Here is a 25,354-nt window from a genome sequence, read left to right on the forward strand (position 1 = left end):
CATCAAAATAAAAAGCTTCTGCACAGCAAAGGAAACAATCAACAAAATTAAAAGCCAACCTACAGAATGGGAGAAAATATTTGCAAGTGACATAATTGATAAAGGGTGAGTATCCAAAATATATAAAGAACTTATAAAACTCAACACCCAAAAACCAAATAATCAATTAAAAAATAGGCAGAAGACATGAACAGACATTTCTCTGAAGAGAAATTTAGATGGCAAACAGACACATAAAAAGATATTCAATATCTCTCATCATCAGGGAAATGCAAATCAAAACTACAATGAGCTATCACCTCAGGCCTGTCAGAATGGCTAAAATCAAAAACTCAAGAAACAACAAGTATTGGCAAGGATGTGGAGAAAAGAGAACAGTAATGCATTGTTGGTGGGATAGCAAACTGGTGCAGCCACTGTGGAAAAGGTGGGGGGGAGGGAGGGGGAGAGAGAGAAAGAGAGACAGAGAAACTAAGAAACAGACTCTTAACTATAGAGAACTGATGGTTACCAGAGGAGAGTTGGATGGGGGGATGAGGTTCGGGATAGGTGATGGGGGATTAAAGAATGCACATATGATGAGCACTAAGTAATGTATATAACTGCTGAATCACTATATTATATTCCTGAAATATGACACTGTGTGTTAACTATACTGGAATTAAAATTAAAAACTTATTTAAAAAAATTAAAAAATTAAAAGTTGGGCAGGTTCTTGTGTTGGTTGATTCAGGGACTCAATGACTAGGATATTTATTAAAGACTAGGTATTATCAAAGACTAGGATATTTTTATTTCTCCACTTTCCATTCCTGGGACTGTCCTCATTGTTCCACTGTTGAGACTATAGGAAGAAGCCAATATAGGTACTGCAGAGCAACTGTGTCTTCCTGGAACTCCTGAAGAGTAAGAAAATTTTTCTTTGAACCACTTCCTGCTGGCCAGAACTAGATCACAAGCTCATTCATGAACCAAACACTGGCATGAAAAATGGAGAGTATATTAAGTGCCTTAGAGACAGACTGATCATATAAGGTAGACTGGATATTGGGGGAATTGTCACAATGTCCACTACAAGAAAAATTTCAGCTACATTGTAAAATATACAGGTTGTTTAGACTATTACTTACTACAAACATTACATAGTACAATAGAGGATAAATGGAGAGTATTTTTTACAAGCTGATTGACCTTAAGTAATTCACTTACTCCCTTGAGGTTTTGGTTCCCTTTCCAAAAAAAGGAGAGATTGGATCCAGTTAATGGTTTTTAAATTGTGCTCTGAGAAGTCCTAGAGGTTCCATGGAGACCCTTCATGGCTACTAATAGAGGAGAAAGAGCCCCTGGTATATGTCCAGTGTTCCTCCAACACTTCCTTCAATCACAACAGCTCTACCTTATTTATCTTAATATTGAGCTTCCACATCTCGCGCTGAGGGTTCTGCAGCTCAAATAAAGACAAAAACCAGATTAGATGATCCATATGATTCCATGAAATTTAGAGATGATCTGGAGAGAACCAGATGTTATAGAAATAGAAAATAGTTCAAGTATGAAGGGAGAAAGAACAGTTGATGAGTCAGAAGGAATTTCAGACTTTATTATCTGATAAAGGAATTTAAAGGCAAATGATGCTGTGTTTCAGTGGTCTTGAAAGGCTATCCAAATAAACCACCTCTAGTTTGTAGTACAAAAAAGCTGAATCCGTCAAAACTGCCTTAATCCTTACCAAGTAACAATAATCCCATAAATTTCTATGGTGTGTTGGACTTTCTGAAGTGTTTTACCATGCATTTATTGTTTTATATTTATTTCACATATATAAAATAAGAAAGGCAGAAATCATTATGCTCATATTTAAAAATAAGAAAATAAAAGGGGGAAAGAGAAAAGCAACACCCGTCCATATACATCTGGGTCAAGTACCTCTTTGAAATGACTATAGTTGAAAGGTATAGTTTAAAAAAAATTTTTTTTTAACGTTTATTTATTTTTGAGACAGGGAGAGACAGAGCATGAACAGGGGAGGGTCAGAGAGAGGGAGACACAGAATCTGAAGCAGGCTCCAGGCTCTGAGCTGTCAGCACAGAGCCCAACCTGGGGCTAGAACTCACGGACCGCGAGATCATGACCTGAGCTGAAGTCAGCCGCTTAATGGACTGAGCCACCCAGGCGCCCCAAAAGGTATAGTTTTAAAGAAAAAGATAATATGATGAATAAAGATAAATAGAATAAATAAGAAATATTATGCAGGGAATTATGTGTTGGCAGGAGGAGACAAATGGACTGGGTGAGGTAGTGAGGACTGAAGGACTAGAGGTAAAGAGAACAACTTTGAGAGTGTAATAGTACAGATGATAGAAAACAATGCTCTGACTGGAGAAAGAGGAGGGCCAAATGAAAGAGCCCAAAGGAAGCAGTATTTAATGATAAAGTTTCAAGGTAAGGACATACAGGTCTATAAATCTTTATAGTCAAGGCATATAAGGAGCTGGTATTTCAGGAGTATTAATAGTTAACAATTTCCTCTTTTAACAAATATATGATTTCTAACGGGGAATAAGAAAGTGAAGAAACTTATGTGAATAAATTGCTTATACTGCCATTACTATCAGTAAAATGGTTCTAACTGTACATTCTGTAGCCAAACAGGTTCCAATCCTGGCTTTAGGCAACTTATTTAACTTCCTTCTGTATCAAGTTCCTCATCTGTAAACTGGGAATATAATTTTTTTTTAATTAAAAAAAAACAACTTTTTTTTTTAACGTTCATTTATTTTTGAGACACAGAGAGATACAGCATGAACGGGGGAGAGGCAGAGAGAGAGGGAGACACAGAATCGGAAGCAGGCTCCAGGCTCTGAGCCATCAGCCCAGAGCCCAACGCGGGGCTCGAACTCACGGACCGCGAGATCGTGACCTGAGCTGAAGTTGGACGCCCAACTGACTGAGCCACCCAGGCGCCCCAGGGAATATAATTTTTTAAAAACTAACAAAGTGCCTGGTGTGTGATACTCCATGCAATGTGTACGTTGAGTATCTACTATGTGCTAGACACTGTTACCTATTATTACTACTAAGGTGAATCTAAAGGATTCTAGGATTATTTTCTCTACTTTTAAAATAGTCTGAATTCTTAATAATGGTATAATTAAATATCCTTTTATTTATTTAAAGAATTAAGATTCCTTCTTTCACAGCTAAAAATAATAAGAATTTCCCTGTAGACCATGAGCTCCTCAAGAAAAGGTGCCATGTTTTATACTTATCCCATAGCAGCTTAATACATTCAGGAATCTAAAGGGAACTAAACAGGGGCACCTGGGTGGCTCAGTCAGTTAACTATCTGACTTCAGCTCAGGTCATTATCTCGTGGTCCATGATTTCAAGCCCTGCATCAGGCTCTGTGCTGACAGCTCAGAGCCTGGAGCCTGCTTTGGATTCTGTGTCTCCCTCTCTCTCTCTCTCTGCCCCTCCCCCACTGTGCTCTCTCAAAAATGAATAAATGTTAAAAAAAATTTTTTTAAATAAATAAAAGGAACTAAACATTATAATGACTCTAATAAGAAAAAAGTAATGAACATGATTATGAAAAAAATGTGACTTATCTTTACCTAAAATAAGATTTAATGAAATAAAATGGGATCAGATGGGATTGAGCCCTGCATCAGGCTCCTGGAGCCTGTAGCCTGCTTAAGATTCTCGTTCTCTCTCCCTCTGCCCCAGTGTATTTTTTTGGCTAGAAAATAACTTTGACTGCTGTAATCAACAGCCCTAAATTTGTGACCTTAAAATAGGTTAATTCTTCACTATAAGTACAGATCCAAGAATATGCTAGAAAACAACAATTACAGAAATAAGATGGTATAATAAAACATTACTCTAGAACTAGAGGGTCTTTGACTTAACAAACTTATTGAACAAAATAATGTATTGCTCTTATTATTTCCACCCTGGATAAACATTTAAAAACAAGGGTTGGGGGGCGCCTGGGTGGCACAGTCAGTTAAGCGTCCAACTTCAGCCAGGTCACGATCTCGCAGTCCGTGAGTTCGAGCCCCGCGTCAGGCTCTGGGCTGATGGCTCGGAGCCTGGAGCCTGTTTCCGATTCTGTGTCTCCCTCTCTCTCTGCCCCTCCCCCGTTCATGCTCTATTTCTCTCTGTCCCAAAAATAAATAAACGTTGAAAAAAAAATTTATAAAAACAAGGATTGGGAGCTAAACTGACTATGGTTACTGAAGGGTATTAAAAAAAAATCTAGTAATTTCAGCAATTTAATTTCTTAAAAATTTATGGGATGCCTGTGTTAAGCATCTGACTTCGGCTTAGGTCATAATCTCACAGTTTGTGAGTTCAAGCCCCGCATTGGGCTCTGCACTGACAGCTCACAGCCTGGAGCCTGCTTCGGAATCTGTGTCTTCCTTTCTCTCTCTCTGCCCCTCCCCCACTTGTGCTCGCTTGCTCACTCTCTATCAAAAATAAATAAACATTTAAAAAAATTAGGAGATTAATTCAAAGGAAAATATGTGTTAGAGGACCTTGAAGTTTTAATCTCAATTCAGATTTACAGGATATTTGGCTAATTTTTATATTGTTACTCAGTATTTAGTCAAGTATCATCTGAATGTTAAAAGCAAATCTTTTGGGGCATCTAAGTGGCTCAGTCGGTTAAGCACCCAACTCTTAATTTCCACTCGTGTCATGATCCCAGGGTCATGGGATCAAACCCCAGGTAAGGCTCCCTGCCAAGTGTGGAGCCTGCCTGAGATTCCCTCTCCCTCCCTCTGCCCCTCACCCTGCTTGCGCCCTCCCTCTCCCTCTGAAATAAAAATTAAATAAAATTAAATAAATACAAAATAAAAACAAATCTTTTGTGCTCAATTGATTCTTTTTAAAAAAGCCACCAATAACACTGGATTTAAAATAAGGTACATCTTTACAAAATGGTGTTTTCAAAAACTTGCTTTCAAGCTGCTTTTTTTGGTGCACTAAAATGATAATTTTTAAAATTTGCAACAATTTTTTAACTTTTAATTTTTTATATTGTATTTTCCTAAAGCAAGATATACTTATAAGAAGTAAACAAACATTCTAATAACTTAGAAAGTAAATTATTGGATGCCTTTTAATGCTAGTTTCACACTAATGATCTAGTCTAGTTTTACTCCTAAGACACAACGTTCTACTGATAAAAGTATAATTAAACTGAAGTGTATGTCACTAAAACTTATATTCACATGAAGTGGCTTACAATTATCTGAATTAATAAAGGAAAATCCTTTTTCTACAAATTATTTCTTCTGTCAAGGTTATAAAGTGCAACAAACTCCTATGGCTTTCTACGCTTTTCAACTGAAAACATAGAGCTGTTGTAATTAGCTAAGTTTTATAGGAGATACTCTAAAATGCATCAATTCCTATTACAATAATTGTTCTGAAACAAGAAAGTGGGAAAGGGGAGGGTAAGAGTGAAAATCCAGTATATGGCTGACAAAAGTAAAAGCTAATCATTTCTTATGTCTTTCTTTTTCTTATATTAATTACTTAATCTTAAGAACATAATAAATTAAAATCAGAGACCTCCACGAAATGATTTTCCACTGAAAATATGCTTTTGATTTTATAGCCCTTATAGCTTTTAAATATCCTGAACTTTTAGTACATTGTCTGTTTTCTAACCATTTTATTCAAAGCTGTTAGCACAGCGAATAAACAGCACAAGCTTTGATCTCATTAAATTACAACTTATAGTTCCTAGAGTCATAAATATTGTGCTTTTTTCCTTTACCCCTCCTTTTCTGGTACAGGGTAGTCTGTTAAATATCACTATCTCCTTGAGTGCTCTGACGTTTACTCAGACAAATACCAGAGGTTATGAATGCTGCTCATAGATAGTATCAGGAATTCTTCATGATTGCCATAATAGTGAACCCAGCATTCAAAACTAATATCTAGTTTAATCTAACAGCTAAGTTTGGTCTATTTAACTTTGCTTCCCCCCCCCCCCAAAAAAAATCCATCTCGTCACAAACCAATAGCTTAACTGTTCTAAATAAAATCATAAAACAGAATAAAAAAATAAAAATTATCTTTGGGAAAATGATTAAAAGTTTTAAGTGAGTGATATAGCCAATGTTACCAGACTTGATTAGCTTCTGAAAAAGAAAATAAAAAATGAAAAAGCTTTTCTGAAAGTTAAAAATTAAGACTACATAAAAAATACAAAATTCTTATACCTAGAATGTCTGAAATATTACAAATGGCTATTAAAATGTATTTTTAAATTTTTACTCTTTCAGCTACTCAGACTTAAAACTCTCAATGTAAAAAAATCCTCTCACTTTACCTGTTTGTACACTCTCTCTCCCAAGAACTACTAGGTACAACAGCATGGTCACTGACTGTAATGCTCTCTAGAGAGATAGGCCACCACTGCAGGACACATCAGTACATTTAGATAGCCCTGGTAGGGCTCCAAGACCTGGGAAAAATGGGTAAGTGTGCTCATGAGCAACACTATTCTACCTGTGCAAAGAAAGAGACATTCTCTTTAACCTAATCCGCCAATGGTTTTACAAGAGCCTCGTCTCCATCTACAGGCCAGTCTTAAACTATATGTTAGAAATATATTATTATTATGCTATAATGAAACATTTGTCCTTATTTAATGAAAAAAACCCATATAACTTAATACAGAAACTTATGAGGTATAATGTAGTAATGTAAATAATGTAAAAACTGAACAAAAGCATATGAATATTTTAATATAATCACTAAATTAATGTGATTAATCAATTAACTCACTGAGAAAAATATTAAAATATAAATGAATCAAAGAGACACCACCAAAAATGTGCTTATGCACAAGTAGTCAGTATTTATTTATATTTATTTGCATTTGCAATTAATATTGACAAAAATGAATGGTCCTTTTAACAATCCTCTGATTTGAGACTACAAATTTTTAAATTACATATTTTCTCCTTATATTAAAAAAGCCATCTTTAATATTCTAGGATGTGACTGAAAATAAATGTTCTTTATATAAAAACTGTCTAGTTTTCTAGATAGACTTAAAACTTTCAAGGGCTAGGAACATATGCTTCTAATGTTTTATACTGAGCTACACTATGCGCTTCCTTTCTGATGCTTCAGGTATAAGGATAGAATCCAGGGAATATAAAACCATTTTCTTGGCTTATAAGAAAGTTATAAGACCAAAGAACTAGATACAATTGTGTTACAAATATTAATGGCCTTTGGGCTCTGGCTTAGCATTTAGAATCCACTTCAATCTTTATTTTAAGTAATCCTGCTTTCCTTGAAATGATGCTAAAACAGAAAGTAACAAAATTTCCTGATTTCTTGAGTTATGCTTTAAACTATATGTTATTTATCTCACAGCACAAAACATTCCTCTTGAAAACTTAGGTCTGTCACTGTAGGCTTAGTTTTAATTTCAGTAAAATTAAAACTAAGCCCGTCAGTAAAAATGGAGGGCTTCTTATTTCCAGTCAAACAAGTAAGGAGTTTAAACTTCGTCCCGACAACTTTATCCTGACAACAAATAAAAGCTGAACAAACTGAAAATCAACAACTCTTCTTAGATCTGTCAGAGAAATGAGGTCATAAAGGAAACAGCTACCTCAATGATTGGAGAGACAGACGGGTGAATATGGAGAATTATAAACTACCAGAGCAGAAATCCACAAACAGAAACCTCTGCAAGAACTAATGCCAGTACAGGAAAAGCTGAACTGTGACTGACTGACTACCAGAGGCCCAGTGTGGAAAACCCTGAGAGTTAAAACAAAAAAAAAATTTAGGGGGACACAGTCATGGGGGACCCCCCCGCCCAAACACTTTTGTGAATTTCACTTCCAAGTCTTCTCACAGTGAATATCAGAAAAAAATATTTCCTCCTGCTTCCAGGAGGAGGAGGGGAGAAGGAACCATTGTGAAATATGCCAGGGCATTCTGTTCTTCTAACAAGGGCTGACCTCAGGAGAAGCTACTGGACCTGAGCCTAAACTACCTAGGGAAAGGGTGATACCCAAATCCAGCCCCCTCCAACCATCCTGTACCACTCGAGAGAAAAAACTGAGAAGTACTGTGAAGTTCACAGTCCAGTAAACTGTATAGACCACTGCATCCAAAAACAGCAGATTACAAATCCTTCTCAAGCTTACATAGAACATTCACCAGTCTGGACTGTAAAACACACCTTAAAAAATTTAAAAGACAAAAATTATATAATGTCTGCTCTTAGACTACAATAAAATTAAACTAGAAATCAATAAATGGTAGCTTGAAAATACTTGGAGCTTAAACAGCACACTTCTGAATAACACATGGGTCAAAGAAGAAATCTCAGGAGAAATTTTAAAATATTTTGAGCTAAATGAAAATACAACTATACAAAATTTGTGGAATGCAATGGAAGCAATGGTTACAGGGAAGTCGACAGCATTGAATGCAGATGTTAGAAAAGAAAAAATACCAAAATGTGGAAGCAACCGAAGTGTCCAATGACAGATGAATGGATAAAGATGTGATATATATACACAATGGAATATTAGTCAGCCATAAAAAGGATAACACCTTGCCATGTGCAAAAACACAATGGGCCTAGAAGGTATTATGCTAAGAGAAATATGTCAAAAGAGAAAGATAAATACCAGAAGATGTCACGTATATGTGGAATCTAAAAAAATAAATAAATAAAAAGCAGAAACAGACCCATAAATACTGAGAACAAACTAATGGTCACCAGAGGAGTCGGGTTAGGGTATGGACAAAATAGATGAAGGGGAATAGGGGATGCAGGCTTCCAGTTTTGGAATAAATAAGTCACGGGGATAAAACATACGGCATAGTGAATATAGTCAATGGTCTTGTAGTAGCATTGTATGGTGACAGATAGTAGCTACAGTTGTGGTGAGCAGAGCACAGTGTATAGACTTATTGAATCACTATGTTTTATACCTGAAACTAATGTAACATTATATGTCAAATATAATTTTATTTAAAAAAGAAAAAGAAAAAATCTAAAACATCTAAACTTTAAACTTAGGAAACTAGAAAAAGCAAAGTAAAATCAAAGTAAACAGAATAAGTAATAAAAATTAGAGAGAAATAAATGAAAATGAAAATGAAAACAATACATCAATAGAGAAAATCAAGGAAACCAAAGGCTGATTCTTTGAAACAATCAATAAAATTGATAAACCTCTAACCAGGTTAAGAAAAAAAGGGACACAAATTACTAATATCAGAAATGAAAAATTGGACGTAACTATAGATCCCATAGACATTAAAGGGAAAATTTGTTTAAATACTATAAACAACTCTATGCTCACAAGTTTGATAACCTAGATGAAATGGACTAATTCCTTGACACAATCTGCCAAAACTCACACAAGAAGAAATAGACAATCTAAATAGACCTAAATCCATTAAAGAAATTGAATCAATAAGAATCTTACAACAGAAAGGACCATGCCCAAATGGGTTCACTGGTGAATTCTACCAAACATTTAAGGAGGAAGTTATACCAATTCTGTATAATCTCTTTCAAAATATGGATACAGAAAGAATACTTTGAACTCATTCTACAAGGCCAGCATTATTCTAATAACAAAACAAGAATAGGACATTATAAGAAAACTACAGACTAGTATTTTTCATGAGCACAGATACAAAAATCCTCAACAAAATAACAGTAAATTAAATCCAACGATATATAAAAATAATTATATACCATGACCAAGTGGGATTTATCAGTTATGCAAGGCTGGTTCAACATTCAAAAATTAATGTAATCCACTATATCAACAGGCAAAAGAAAAAATCACATGATATCAATAGATGTGGAAAAAGCATTTGATAAAATCCAACACCTACTTATGATAATAACTCTTAACAAACTGGGAATAGAGGGTAACCTCCTTGATAAAGAACTAGGAATAGAGGGGAACCAACTTGCTAAAGAACATCTAAAAAAAATCCTACAGATAACATCATACTTAATGATGAGTAACTTCACACTTTCCCACTAAAATTATGAACAAGCCAAGGATACCCCCTCTCACTAAAACTTTTCAACACCATACTGGAAGCCCTAGCTAGTGCAATAAGAAAAGGAAATTAAAAAAAAAAAAAAGATACACAGATTTAAGAAGGAAGAAATAAAACTATCTTTGTTCACAGGTGACATAATTGACTATGTAGAAAATGTGAAAGAATCAACAAAAACCTCCTGGAACTAATAAGTGATTATAATAAGGTTGTAGGATATAACATTAATATACAAAAGTCAATCACTTTCTGTACTGGAAAAACCTACAGTTCTTCCCTCTGGTGCAGGGAAAAACCCAGTTCTTCCTCCTGTGTTTTTTTCCTGTGTGTCTCCTTTACACAGAACACTTCACTTCTGATGCTTCTGGTCACCAAGGGTTTGAGGGTGTCCCCCCACCCCGCCCGGCCCCAGGCAATTCTCTGCAACATCAATTGAGTGTCCTACAATTTAATTCACTTCTGACACTATCTACTTGAAGGCTTGATGCCAATCTCAAGGCCAGGTGTTTCTGACTAATTGACTATAAATAGAGGTTCCCACTATCCTCTCTTAGGTTCCATTAATTTGCCACACCAGCTCACAGAACTCAGAGAAATACTTAAGTTTACCAGTTTATTAACATGTGATAAAGGATATAGATGAATAGCCAGATGAAGATATCCAAAGTGCAAATCTGGGAGGGTCCCAAGCACAGGGGATTCTGCCCTGGTGGAGTTGAGGTGTGTCGCCCTCCCTCTGAGATGGGCACTACTGGGATTTTATGGAGACTTCCTCATGAAGGCATGATCAATTACTAATGTCATTTCCAGCCCCTCTTCCCTTTTTGGTGTAGAGGGAGGTGGGAAAGAAGCAGGGCTGAAAATTTTAAGCTTCTAATCATGGCTTGCTTTTTCTGGTCACCAGCCCCCATTCAGGAGCCCATCCAGAGTAACATTATCAGAACAAATGATGCATCTAGTGCTTTTATCACTTAGGAATTTATAAGGGTTTTAGCAGCCCAGTGTCGGGGCAGGGTGAAAGACCAAATATTAGAACAAGAGATGTTTTGGGGCACCTGGATGGCTCAGTTGGTTAAGTGTTCAACTGTTGATCTCAACTCAGGTGTTGATCTCAGGGTCATGAGTTCTAGCCCCACACTGGGTTCCATGCTGGGTGTGAAGCCAACTTAGATAGATAGATAGATAGATAGATAGACAGACAGACAGATAGAGACAGAGAAATAGATGATATAGATACAGATATATCTTAAAACAAGAGATGTTGTCAGTGGTTTTATCACTTAGGAAATCACAAGTGACTGAAAATGGGAGTAGATAATATTTTCTATGATCTCACAATTTGCTATACACTAGCAATGAACAAATATAATTTGAAAATAAAAACATGTTACCATTTACATTAGTACCCCCCCCAAATTAAATCTTTAGGTAAGACTCTAACAAACTATATATAAGATCTATGTGAGAAGAAATACAAAACTCTGATGAAAGATATCAAAGAAGAACTAAACAAATGGAGAGATATTCCACATTCATGAATAGGGAAACCCAGTATTTTCAAGATGTCAGTTCTTCCTAACTTGATCTTAGATTCATTACAATCTAAATCAAAAACCCAGCAAGTTACTTTGTGAGTGTCAGCAAAGTGATTCTACGGAGAGACAAAAGACCCAGAATAGCTAATTCAAAATAAAGTCAAGGACCTTCAGTGCCCAACTCTAGGACTTACTATAAAGCTACAGTAATCAATACAGTGTGGTATTGGTGAAAGAATGGACAATTAGATCAGTGGAATAGATATGACAGCCCAGGAAAAAACCCACTGATAGTTGACATGGAAGCAAAAGTAATCTTTTCAACAAATAGTGATGGAACAACTGGACATTCACATGCAAAAAACAAAAACAAAAAAAAACCCCACAACTATAGACCAAGACCTTAGATCCTTCACAAATTAACTCAAATGGATCACAGACCAAAATGTAAAATGTAAAACTATAAAGCTGCTAGAAGATAAGACAGATAGAGAAAATCCAGCTGACACTGTGTATGGCAATGACTTTTTAGGTACAATGCCAAAGTTAAAATCCACATACTCAAAAAATTGATAAGCTGCACTTCATTACAATTAAAACCTTCTGCTCTCTCTTCTGCTTTGGATATTTATCTCCAAAATATCAAGAACATGAGAAGTCAAACCACAGACTGGGAGAAAATATTTTATTTATTTATTTATTTATTTATTTATTTATTTATTTATTTATTTTTAATGTTTATTTTTGAGAGAAACAGTGCAAACAGGGGATGGGCAGAAAAAGAGAGGGAGATACAGAAGCTGAAGCAGGGTCCAGGCTCCAAGCAGTCACCACAGTGCCCCATGTGGGGTTTGAACCCATGAACCATGAGATTCAGACGTTTAACAGCTGAGCTACCCAGGCGTCCCTGGGAGAAAGTACTTTAAAAAGATACATCTGATAAAAGACTGTTATCCAAATTATACACAGAACTCTTAAAAGCCAACAATAAATGAACAACCAAATTAAAAAAATGGATAAAAGGTCTGAACAGCCACCTCACCAAAGAAGATATACAGATGGGAGGTAAACATATAAAAAGATGCTCAACATCATATGTCATTAGGGAATTATAAATAAGAACAACAGAGAGATACCACCACACAACCATGTAGAATGTGCAATTGCTGGTGGACATGCAAAATGATATAGTCACTTTGGAATATGGTTTGGCAGTTTCTACAAAATGAAACATACTCTTATCATACAATCCAAACAATCATGCTCCTTTGTATTAATCCAAAAAAGTTTTAAACACGTGCACACAAAATCTGTACACAGATATTTATAGTAGCTTTATAGTAGCTATAGTAGCTTTATCATAACTGCCAAAACTTGCAAGCAACCAAAATGTCCTTCAACAGGAGCATGGATAGTTTGCGGTACATCCAGCCAAAGGAATATTATTCAGTACTAAAAAAAATAAAAATTAAAAAAATAAAAGAGCTACCATGCCATGAAAAGACATTAGACAAAACTTAATGCACACTACTAATAAAGCCAATCTGAAAAGGCTACATTCTATATGATTCCAACTCTATAACAGTTTGGAAAAGGCAACACTATGGTGATAGTAGGAAGATTAGTGGTTGCCAAGGGTTATAGGAAGGGACAGATGAAAAAACAGAGCACAGAGGATTTTCAGGGCAGTAAAACTACTCTGTAGGATACTACAATGGTGGTTACAGGTCATTAAACATTTGTCCAAATCCAGATAAAGTACAAAACCAAGAGTGAATCCGAATGTAAATAATGGAATTTGGATGATACTGATGTGTCAATGTAGGTGCATCAATTGTAACAAATGCACCATTCTGGTATAGGATGTTGACAGTGAGAGAGACTGTACATGTGTGGGTCAAGGAGTATATGAGAACTCTCTATACTTTCCATTAAATTTTGCTATGAAGCTAAAAATGCTCTAAAAAAAATAAAGTTCATTTTATTTTTTTTAGAGAGACAGAGCATGTGCACACCAACAGGAGAAGAGCAGAGAGAGAGGGAGAGAATTGCAAGCAGGCTCCACACTCAGCACGGAGCCCAGGGCAGGGCTCAAGCTTACAACCATGAAATCATGACCTGATCTGACATTAAGAGTCAAGCTTAACAGGCTGAGCCACCCAGGCACCCCTTTAAAAAATAAAGTTTAGGGGCGCCTGGGTGGCGCAGTCGGTTAAGCGTCCGACTTCAGCCAGGTCACGATCTCGTGGTCCGTGAGTTCGAGCCCCGCGTCAGGCTCTGGGCTGATGGCTCAGAGCCTGGAGCCTGTTTCCGATTCTGTGTCTCCCTCTCTCTCTGCCCCTCCCCCGTTCATGCTCTGTCTCTCTCTGTCCCAAAAATAAATAAATGTTGAAAAAAAAATTAAAAAAAAATAATAAAGTTTATTAATTTAAATCAATAAATAAAAATAGTGAAATTCAAAGTATACATATAGCTATAAATGCTTGGGGTATTTTTCTTCCCTTTTAAAAGCAGAACCCATTTAAAACCGAGATGAAACACTGACCCAGGGGCACCAGTCGGTTGAGCATCCGACTTCTGCCCAGGTAATGATCTCATGGTTCGTGAGTTCAAGTTCCATGTTGGGCTCTGTGCTGACAGCTCGGAGCCTGGAGCTTGCTTTGCATTCTGTGTCTTCCTGTCTCTCTGGCTCTTCCCAGCTCATGCTCACACTCTATCTCCGTCAAAAATAAATAAACTTGAAAAAAAAAAAAAAACAACAACACTGACCCAAAATTTAAAATTTCCTCAAAACTAATGAAGTATCTGGATAATATCATCCATATTCATTTATTTATTGAGTCCAAAATATGTACTTCAAAAATGACTTATTGAGGTTTGGGGTATAATCCTTGTAAAAAAGAAATTTCTTTGTACTAAATCAACCAATCAGCTTATACAGAAACTGAATTGGGGAGCTTGGCCTCACTAATGTTAACACTCTGACCAAGTGTATAATCAGTATCCCAACACGAAACAGATGGTACACATAAATTAGGATAATTTGAAGATGATTTATTCACAAAACTGTAGACACAATATAAAGGAACCATAAAATATGGTGCAAGTTCTAGGGGCCAGCAGCAATGGAGATGTCACTACACTGGACCCAAAAAACAACAAAAAGGTAAGTTACTGGAACCCAGAAAGAGAGCATTACACAGAGTAGGCCAGTTTGAGAGAACTAGTGATATACGGAGGAACAAGGCCACACTAAAGTGACCTCACATAGAGGGAATTCCCTGTAATTCACTCTCTTTCCTCCTATCTCCTGTCCAGGCTGCTTTCCACTGACCCAACTCAACAGGAAGCCAGAAGATATGGGAACACTGATGGAATCCACATAGGTAAGCCTTACAAGGAGAAAAGGATGGATACATCTGAATCTGGAGGGACAAATGGAAGGTATTTTGCACATTGATAAATAATTACAAAGTGTAACTTACTAGTAAATATTTAAGTGGCACTCAGTAAATGTTAGTTTAGAGCATTTACTGAGTGTCAGTAAAGATAGGTATCTCTCTGTCTCTGTCTCTGTCTCTCTCTCTCTATACACACACACACACATACACACACACACACACACACACACACACACACACACAATATAATACTCTCAGGGATAGGGAGGTGGTCCAAAGTGGCATTATTTCAGATGGGGCTTTGAAGGGAGTAGGGAAAGGAAACAAGAGGTCATTTGCTGAGAAAATAAGAATAAGGCCTTCCTACTTCTCCCTCCTCTAATACCAGTCTTACCTTGTATGAGTGAAGGTATTTTTAGTTGCAAATAATGGAAAATTAAACTGGTCCAAACCAAACTAACTTAAATAATAATGGGGATTTATTGATTCACATAACTGAAAAGTCTAGAGGTACAGAATGGTAGGGTTGGTGGATCCAAGGACTCAAAAATGTCATCAAAGAACAGGTTTCTTTACTTCACACCAATCTGACATCCACATTGTCAGGTTCCTCCTTTTTGGTTTCTCATGTAGAGAAATGACTAAGAGCCACAGTGAGGGTTACATTCTTATTGGTTTATAGCCACTAGCTAAGGTCATCTGTCCACTTCTGAGCCAATGACTGTGATATGAGGAATAAAATATGTTTATGGCTTTATGCCAATTTAGAGTTCAATGTTCAAGTACTCCTTCACTCACGATACTCCAGCCATACCAGACTTCTCCAGTCCTTCACATATACTAAACTCTTTCCTATACCTAATCCTAGCCAAAAGTCTGAGAAGCTATTACTAAAAATCTTCCCTGTCTCAGGGCTTTTGCATATGCTATTCTCCTTGCCTGAAACATTTTTCTTTTCTCTCCCCTACCCCTTTACCACCAACATAATAAATTCACCTATTATAATGTCATCACATCCTTTACTTTTTCCTCATATCATTTATAACAGATTTAAATTGATCTGTGTGATTATGTATTTTGTGTCTAATTCCTCCATTGGAATATAAACCTCAAAAAAGCAGCAAAATGTGTTATTTTCTTCAGACTTGTACCCGTAGTGCTACATTACATAGACTTGACACAATCAAATACTAAAGAATGAATGAATAAATGGTGCTGAGATTGACATATAGTAAGTGTTTATTGGCTACTCATGTCACCATAAAAATGCATGCAACTGGTGAGAGTCAAACAATATTTTTTTAAGTTTATTTATTTTGAGAGAGAGAGCATGAGCAGGGGAAGGGCAGAGAGAGAGAGGGCAAGAGAATCCCAAACAGGCTCTGCACTGTCAGTGTGGCCCCAATGCAGGCCTTGAACTTACTCACAAACTGCAGGACTGGAGCTCACAAATCATGAGATCATGACCTGAGATGAACCCAACTGATGCTTAATCAGCTGAGCCACCCAGCCGCCCCAGGGAACAATATTTTGAATGGTTTAGAACAAACTCATTCATTACATTTACAGGAATCATAACTCATAGTTTATGAATCTATATTTAAAACATTTTATTTTTCTTACATCAAAAAATATCTACCCAACTTTTTTTAGTAATATTTCATAAAACTAATTATTTTACACTGTAATTCTAATACTATGAAACTGTATCAATCATACCTTCTTTAAACTGCATATTTCAGATTCTTGTTTTTTATTTAAAGCTGAAAGTCTGTTGTTTAATTGTATTGCTTCCTGTACTGCAATATGAAAAACATTTAGGAAAATATTATATTCAACATACATTTTTAAGGAAAGTATCACTACAATGGACAGTGAAAGCAGCCTCAATGCAATATATGTAATTATTATTGAACATAAATAATATTTATTAAAATGTTATTTACTATTACCAGTAGCAGATAATTTCAACTTCCTCATTATAAGTAAGCCCATTTAATCACTCCTATTAAAACTATAAGTTTAGGGGCTCAGTCGGTTGAGCTTCCTACTTCAGCTCAGGTCACGATCTCACCGTCTGTGAGTTCAAGCCCCGCGTCGGACTCTGTGCTGACAGCTCAGAGCCTGGAGCCTGCTTCGGATTCTGTGTCTCCCTCTCTCTCTAACCCTCCCCTGCTCATGCTCTGTCTGTCTCAAAAATAAAATAAAACATTAAAAAAAATTTTTTTAATAAAAAAAATAAGTTTAAATAAGGTAACACCTACCATTTTGTTCTAATTTTCCATGATTCTCTTTTACCAATCCAAATTGACCTGTTATTGTGGCATAATATTTCTCAATTTCATTCAGTTGCTTCTGATGATCTTCTTTAGCCAGAAGATGTAACTGGACTTTTTGTTCCTATTGTGAAGTTATTTTAAATGTTATAAACCTATAATACACCCACATATATATATACATACACATGTTTAAACATACATAAAAATGTACTGTTTTTAGTAACTGTTATGCAATAGGCCATGAAAAAGTGCTGAGAACACAACAGGAGGAAATGTTAGGAGATATTTCTAAACCTGTGTAAAATTAAAGCACATTTTTTTTTCTTGTAACAAAATGGTCACTTAAATTTATGCTGCCCCTATTTACAATTTCTTTTTAAAAAAGCAACTGGTTTCACTTATAGAAAAGATAATCAGTCCAAGTCAGCACTAAGCAAAATCACGAGAATATTAAAGTAATACTCTTTATAATTAAGGAAAAGAATTTGTTTTTCTAAATTTGGGGGCATAATTATGAGTACATTATCAAAACTCAAGTATTTTTAATTTTAATGAGTATAGCACCTTCTCACTGCATTAAAAAATTGAATGATGAGGAGAGTCTGGGTGGTTCAGTTGGTTGAGTGTCTGACTCTTGGATTTGGTTCAGGTCATGATCTCACAGTTCATGAGTTTGAGTCCCACGTAGGGCTCATGCTGATGGTATGTGACCTGCTTGGGATTCTCTATCTGCCTCTCTCTCTCTCTCTCTCTCTCAAAACTAAACTTAAAAAATTGAATGATGAGGATAATATCTATCAGAGGCAGGGAGGCAATACAGTATAGTAGAAAGTCTACTTAGCTGAGAGACACAATTGGCAAAAATTGGACCCAATGTATAATATGGGCCTTTACTACTTTCAGCTAAAGAAGATTGTTTTGTCACACTTAGAAATATGACTTTAAATTTTAAAAAGAGGGATTGCCTGGCTGGCTGGCTCAGTCAGTAGAGCATATGCCTCTTAATCTCAGAGTTGTGAGTTCAAGCCCCACATTGGGTGTGGAGTCTACTAAAAAAAGTCATTAATAAATTTTAAAAAGAAATATAAGGTTAATAGAATAACATTTTTTAAAGGTTTTGATCTTGACTTGGTACTAGTAGACTCACTGATTGGTTTCACAACTTTCCTTCATTTATGTCACATGCTTCAGCACCTATGATGATAAGCAGTGATAAAAACCAGTGTATGTCTATGGACTGACACTCAGTAATTGTTTTATGAGTGAATTGTAGTTGTCCTCTGGGGCTCCAACAGTGAAAATTTGTTAGATATACCTGGCCAGTAGCTGTTTCCCCTATCCAATATTATCACAATTTCAAGTATTTACTTCAAATATTTCTTCCTCATTATAATCTAGGAGGATTAAAATTTGCAGGTTCTCTTCTCCCCTAGTCAAGTGAAGGGCATATTGCTCAAAATAAACCAACTGATTTCTACCTTTTTGGAATCTGAAACTCAAGCAAAAAAGGACTATAAAACTAAAGTTTGGCAGTGATCCTATCCAGCTGATAAGACTTCTGTCCCGGGTTTCTACATCCTGCTTCACAAACTCTGGAATTACCCTGATCCCTGCTCTTTCTCAAACCCATTCTTCACTCTCTGATTGATTATGAATGCCTCCACTAAATTCTCTTTCGCATAAAATAAAGAGCCATTTCCTACTGCTTTAAAATCAAAGTACAGGCAGTATACTAGTCAAAAGCTAGTTGGCCTGTGTTTAAATCCTGCCTCTGTAATTTAGTTGCTGTGTGACCTTGGGAAATCTACCCTATCTTTAAAATAAAGATTCTAAAAGTATCTCCCAGAGAGGGTTGCTGTGAGGATAAAATGAAATAATACAAATAAAACACAACGAACAACGCCTGTCACTGAATAAGTACAATATGTTTTGTTATTACTCCTTAACCAATAAAAGTGCCTTTAATAGTTTTATTTGGAATAACATTAGCCCTCATATTAATAGAGAATACATACATAAGTTGTACCTAACTAATAATAATAATCTTGGCAAATTTGATAATAATCTTAACTTTTTCAAAGATACTTTTTAATGATTTAAAAAAAATTTTTTTTAATGTTTATTTATTTTTGAGAGAGACAGAGACAGAATGCAAGTAGGTTAGGGGCAGAGAGAGAGGGAGACACAGAATCTGAAGCAGGCTCCAGGCTCTGAGCTGTCAGCACCGAGTCCAATGCGGGGCTCAAACTCATGAGCTGTGAGATCATGACCTGAGCCAAAGTCAGACGCTCAACCGACTGAGCCACCCAGGCACCCCACTTTTTAATGATTTTAAGCAAAGTGATAATATCATTGGTAATGATCACAACGGATCAATTGAAAGTTTCTTATGCACTTCTATGGGCTCTTCAAATTCACTATGGAGTCATTTGAATTAATCACATAGCATTTATTAATGCAAAAAGCTGACAAGTATACTTACCCCAGAGATCTTATGTCTATCTGGGTAGTTACTATGATTAATAACTAAATAATGAACAATAATAAACCAAATTCCATTCCTCTAAAATATCACTTAATTGGGGCCCCTGGGTGGTTCAGTCAGTTAAGCATCTGACTTCGGCTCAGGTCATGATCTCATGGTTTGTGAGTTCGAGCCCTGCATTGGGCTCTGTGCTGACAGCTCAGAGCCTGGAGCCTGCTAAAGATTCTGTGTATCCCTCTCTCTCTGCCCCTCCCCCACTTGGGATCTGTTTCTTCTCTCTCTCTCTCTCTCTCTCTCAAAAAAAAATAAACATTAAAAAAAATTTTTTTAAAGACACCACTTAATTCTCTAATGTAGAGAATTATATTTGCTTTCAGAAGATGGGTAGAAACCTAATACAATTTCACTAAAATTAGTCTAAAAGCATTATTTTAATTCAAGGAATTTTTCTTTAAGTTTTTACTTTAATTCCAGTTAGTTAACATACAGTGTAACATTAGTTTCAGGTGTACAATAGTCACTCAACAATTCCATACATCACCTGATGCTCATCACAAGTGCATGCCTTAATCCATATCACTATTTCACCCATCCGCCCTACCCACCTCCCATCTTGTAACCATCAATTTGTTCTCTATAGTTAAGAGTCAGTTTTTTGGTTTGTCTTTTTCCTATGTTCATTTTATTTCTTAAATTCCACATATGAGTGAAATCATATAGTATTTGTCTTTTTCTGGCTTATTTTGCTTAGCATTATATTCCCTAGCTCCATTCATGTTGTTGGAAATGGTAAGATTTCATTCTTTCTTACAACTGAATAATATTCCACTGTGTGTATACACACAGACACATATATTAAATATATACACACACACCACATTTTTTTCTTTATCCATTCACCTATTGGTGGACATTTGGGTTACTTCCATAATTTGGCTATTATAAATAATGCTGCTATAAATATACAGGTGCATATTTCCCTTTGACTTTGTGGGATAAATAGCCAGTAGTGCAATTGCTGGGTCATATAGTAGTTCTCTTTTTAACTTTTGAGGAACCTCTGTATTCTTTTCCACAGTGGCTACACCAGTTTGCATTCCCACCAACAGTGCATGAGTGTTCCCTTTTCACCACATCCTCACCAACACTTGTTTCCTTTGTTTTTGATTTTAGCCATTCTGACAGGTGTGAGTTGATATCATTGTAACTAGCATTTCTCTGATGATGAGTGATGCTGAGCATCTTTTCATCTGTCTGTTGGCCTTCTAAATATCCTCTTTGTCTGTTCATGTCTTCTGCCCATTTTTTAATTGGATTATTTGGTTTTTGAGTATTGAGATTTAGAAGTTCTTTATGAATTTTGGATACTCACCCTTTATCAGATGTATCATTTGCAAATATCTTCTCCCATTCTGTAGGATGCCTTTTAGTTTTGTTGATTGTTTCCTTTGTTGTGCAGAAGTACTTTTATTTTGATGTAGTCCCAATAGTTTATTTTTGCTTTTATTTCTCTTGCCTCAGGAAACAGATCTAAAAAAAATGTTGCTACAGCCGGTATCAGAGAAATTACTGCCTGTGGTCTCCTCTAGGATTCTTATGGTTTCAAGTCTCACATTCAAGTCTTTAATCCATTTAGAATTTATTTTTGTGTATGGTGTAAGAAAGTGATTCATTTCTTTCTTTTACATGTTGTACAGATTTCGGAACACCATTTGCTGAAGAAACTGTCCTTTTCCCATTTTCCCTGCTTTTATGCCAGTAACATACTGTTTTGAGTACTACTGCTTTGTAATAAAACTTAAAGTCTGGAATTGTGATGCCTCCGGCTTTTTCTTTTTCAAAATTGCTTTGGCTATTCAGGGTTTTCTGTGGTTCCATACACGTTTATAATTATTTGTTCTAGTTCTGTGAAAAATGCTGTTGGTATTTTGATAGGGTTACATTAAATCCGTAGACTTCTTTGGATAGTATAGACATTTTAATAAAATTTGTTCTGGGGTACCTGGGTGGCTCAGTTGGTTAAGTATCTGACTTTGGCTCAGGTCATGATTTCATTGTTCATGGATTCGAGCCCTGCATTGGACTCTGCACTGACAGCTCAGAGCCTGGAGCCTGCTCTCTATTCTGTGTCTCCCACCCTCCCTCCCTCAAAAATAAGTAAACGTTACGTATTTCTTCTTCTAATCCATGACCACGGAAATGTTTTTCCATTTCTTTGTGTCATCTTCAATTCCATTCATCAGTGTTTTATAGTTTTCAGAGTATAAGTCTTTCATCTCTTTGGTTGGGTTTGTTCCTAGGGATCTTATTATTATTTGTGCAATTGTAAATGGGGTTGTTTTCTTAATTTCTTTCTGCTGTTTCATTATTGGTATATAGAAATGCAACACACATTGATTTTCTATTTTGTGACTTTACTGAATTCATTTATCAGTTCTAGCAGATTTTTGGTGGAGTCTTTCAAGTTTCTACATATGGTACCCTGTCATATGCAAATAGTGACGGTTTTACTCCTTCCTTACCAATCTGGATGCCTTTTCTTTTTGTTGTCTGACTGCTGTGGCTAGGACATCCCACACTATGTTGAAGCAAAGTAGTGAGAGTGGACATCCTTGTCTTGTTCTTGACCTTAGGGGGAAAGCTCTCAGTTTTTCCCCATTGAGGATGATGTTAGCTGTGGGTTTTTCATATATGGTCTTTAATATGTTTAGATATCTCTTTAAGCCTAACTGTTGAAGTTTTTTTTTTTTTATCATGAATGGATATTATACTTTGTCAAATGCTTTTTCTGCATCTATTGAAATGGTCATTAACCTTTCTCTTACTGATGTATCATGTTGATTGATTTGCAAATATTAAACCACCCTTGCAATGCAGGAATAAATCCCACTTGATCATGGTGAATGATTTTTTTTAATGTATTGTTGAATTCAGTTTGCTAATATTTCATTGATTTTTGCATCTGTGTTCATGAGGGATATTGACCTGTAATCATCTTTTTTTGTGGTGTCTTTATCTGGCTTTGGTATCAGAATAAGGCTGGCTTCATAGAATGAATCTGAAAGTATTCCTTCCTTTTCTATTTTCTGAAATAGTTTGAAAATAGGTATTAACTTTTCTCTAAATATTTGATAGAATTCACCTGTGAAGCCATCTAGTGCTGGACTTTTGTTTGTTCAGAGTTTAATTACTTATTCAATTCATTTGCTGGTTATTAATCTGTTCAAATTTTCTATTTCTGATTTAAATGTTTTGGTAGTTTATATGTTTCTATGAATTTGCCCATTTCTTCTAGGGTGGCACATAGTTTTTCATAATATCTAATTGCATTTCTGCGGTGTTAGTTGTCACTTCTCATCTCATTTGTGGTTTTATGAGTCCTTTCTCTTTTTTTCTTGATAGGTCTAGCTAGAGGTCTATCAATTTTATTGATTCTTTTCACAGAACCAGTTTCTGATTTCATTGATCTGTTTTATTGTTTTTTGTTTTTAGTTTCTAGATCATTTATTTCTGTTCTAAAATTGATTATTTCCTTCATTCTGCTGGTTTCAGGTTTTGTTTGTTCTTTTTCGAGCTTCTTTAGGTATGAGGTTAGGTTGTTTGAGATTTTTGTTTCTTGAGATTTTTGTTTATTGCTATAAACTTCCCTCTTGGAACTGCTTTTGCTGCATCCAAAAGGTTTCTGACCATTGTATTTTCATTTTCATTTGTTTCCATGTACTTTTTAATTTCTTATTGACCCATTCATTGTTTAGTATCATGGTATTTAACCTCCATGTATTTGTGGTCTTTCCAGATTTTTTTCTTGTGGTTGACTTTTAGTTTCATAGCATTGTTGACCAGGAATTTTTCAATTTTTCAGTTTAGATCTATTTTTATATAGCCTTTATGACTACTGTCCACTACATACTAATATAGGTTTCCTCAATCTTTCAGTTAAAAAGTCATAATAGGCTGTAAGTGCCTGCAAAGATTAACAATCCTGATAACTAAAACTAGAGCAAAGATTAAAGTGATTTCATAGGTTTTCTCTACATAAAATAATTTGTGATATACTCTAATCCAACATCCTTTGCTTGAAGCCAAAGTCAATTCAAGTAAAATGCAGTTTCATTTGTTTGCATTACATAATTTCCAAATATATTAGCCTATTCAGTTGCCATGATAAATACTATAAAGACTTTCAAATTACATGAGCACCTACAGCTCATTAGCCCACACAGGCCCATATGGGACTGTTCATATATGAACCTAGTTGGCTGCTCTGATTTAGTTTTGATAATCAGATGAAGAAACCAGTTGTCAAGTTTGTCACTAATTGCATGCCAGCAAATAGCTTAAATTCTTTGGGAAGCAACAACAAAAACAGATTGGTGACATTTGCATGAGAAACCCAAGAATAGAATTTTTCTGTTTAAAGACTAATATAAATAACTTTATAGTCTTATTATTAAAACTTTAGGGGCGCCTGGGTGGCTCAGTCAGTTAAGCATCCAACTTCGGCTGAGGTCATGATCTCGCGGTTTGTGAGTTCAAGCCCTGTGTCGGGCTCTGTGCTGACAGCTCAGAACCTGAAGCCTGTTTCAGATTCTGTGTCTCCCTCTCTCTCTGACCCTCCCCTGTTCATGCTCTGTCTCTCTCTGTCTCAAAAATAAATAAGCGTTAAAAAAAAATTAAAAAAAAACTTTAATATTACACATGATATAATAAATAAAGATAATTTTATTGAGATGATTAAGAAATAGTTAAGAACATACTGTTCTTGTTTTTTGGGTTTTTTTTAACTCTGTGAATTGATTCAAGCTATTTTCTTCTTTAACACAATTTTACTACTAAATGCAAGGACTGTGTCCATAAGAAAATGTTAGGATTCATTGCTTTCCAAATACAAACTTAAATTTTAACAAACTTAATCTATGAATATCAAGATTAGAGGAAAAAAAGACAGCTTCTGCATAATTAAGAGCATGCGTGCGTGTGTGGTCTAAAAGATTACTTTGAAGCCTCAAGATATTTAAAATAGGAATAATTAAAAAATAGTATTTATACAACTGTCTTTACTAATTACAACTTTTTACAACTATATTTACTAATTAAAAGCATAATTGTTCATTTTCCCCCTTTCTTATTTCCTTATGAAGACCAACTTGAAAACCTTTATAAAAACAATTTCCCTTAAAATAATTAACTTTAAGTTAATTTTAGGGAAAAAGATAAAAACACAAAAATAAACTTCATACATTCTTCAAAACTATTTTGCAACTTACCTTTCAATTTCTTCAATATGAACCCAAAATAAATCAATCTGGGGTTATAAAACTCATGTTTTAAACATTTTAAAAGATATTTTTACCTTTTTTAGTCACAAAGAGAAGGTATATACTACTTTAAAAAACTAACTTAGGGATGCCTGGGTGGCTCAGTCAGTTGAGCGTCTGACTTCAGCTCAGGTCACGATTTCACAGTTTGTGAGTTCAAGCCCCGCATCGGGCTCTGTGCTGACAGCTCAGAGCCTGGAGCCTGCTTCGGATTCTGTGTCTCCTCTCTCTGTCCCTCCCCTGCTCATGCTGTCTCTCT

The 25,354-nt window shown here is 35.6% G+C and overlaps 1 protein-coding gene across 1 annotated transcript in view; it reads right to left on the reverse strand.

The window, feature by feature from the left end:
- The window catches only part of CCDC73 (coiled-coil domain containing 73), a 134,755-nt gene that overhangs the window by 47,219 nt on the left and 62,182 nt on the right, over nt 1-25,354 (reverse strand). The window contains exons 7-8 of the mRNA XM_043580887.1: nt 17,278-17,413; nt 16,733-16,812 (exon numbers count right to left, since the gene is read on the reverse strand). Coding sequence (XP_043436822.1) covers nt 16,733-16,812; nt 17,278-17,413 — 216 coding nt within the window. The remainder of the gene's footprint in view (nt 1-16,732; nt 16,813-17,277; nt 17,414-25,354) is intronic.

The sequence above is a fragment of the Prionailurus bengalensis genome, chromosome D1, assembly GCF_016509475.1.
Source record: "Prionailurus bengalensis isolate Pbe53 chromosome D1, Fcat_Pben_1.1_paternal_pri, whole genome shotgun sequence".
NCBI lineage: Eukaryota > Metazoa > Chordata > Mammalia > Carnivora > Felidae > Prionailurus > Prionailurus bengalensis.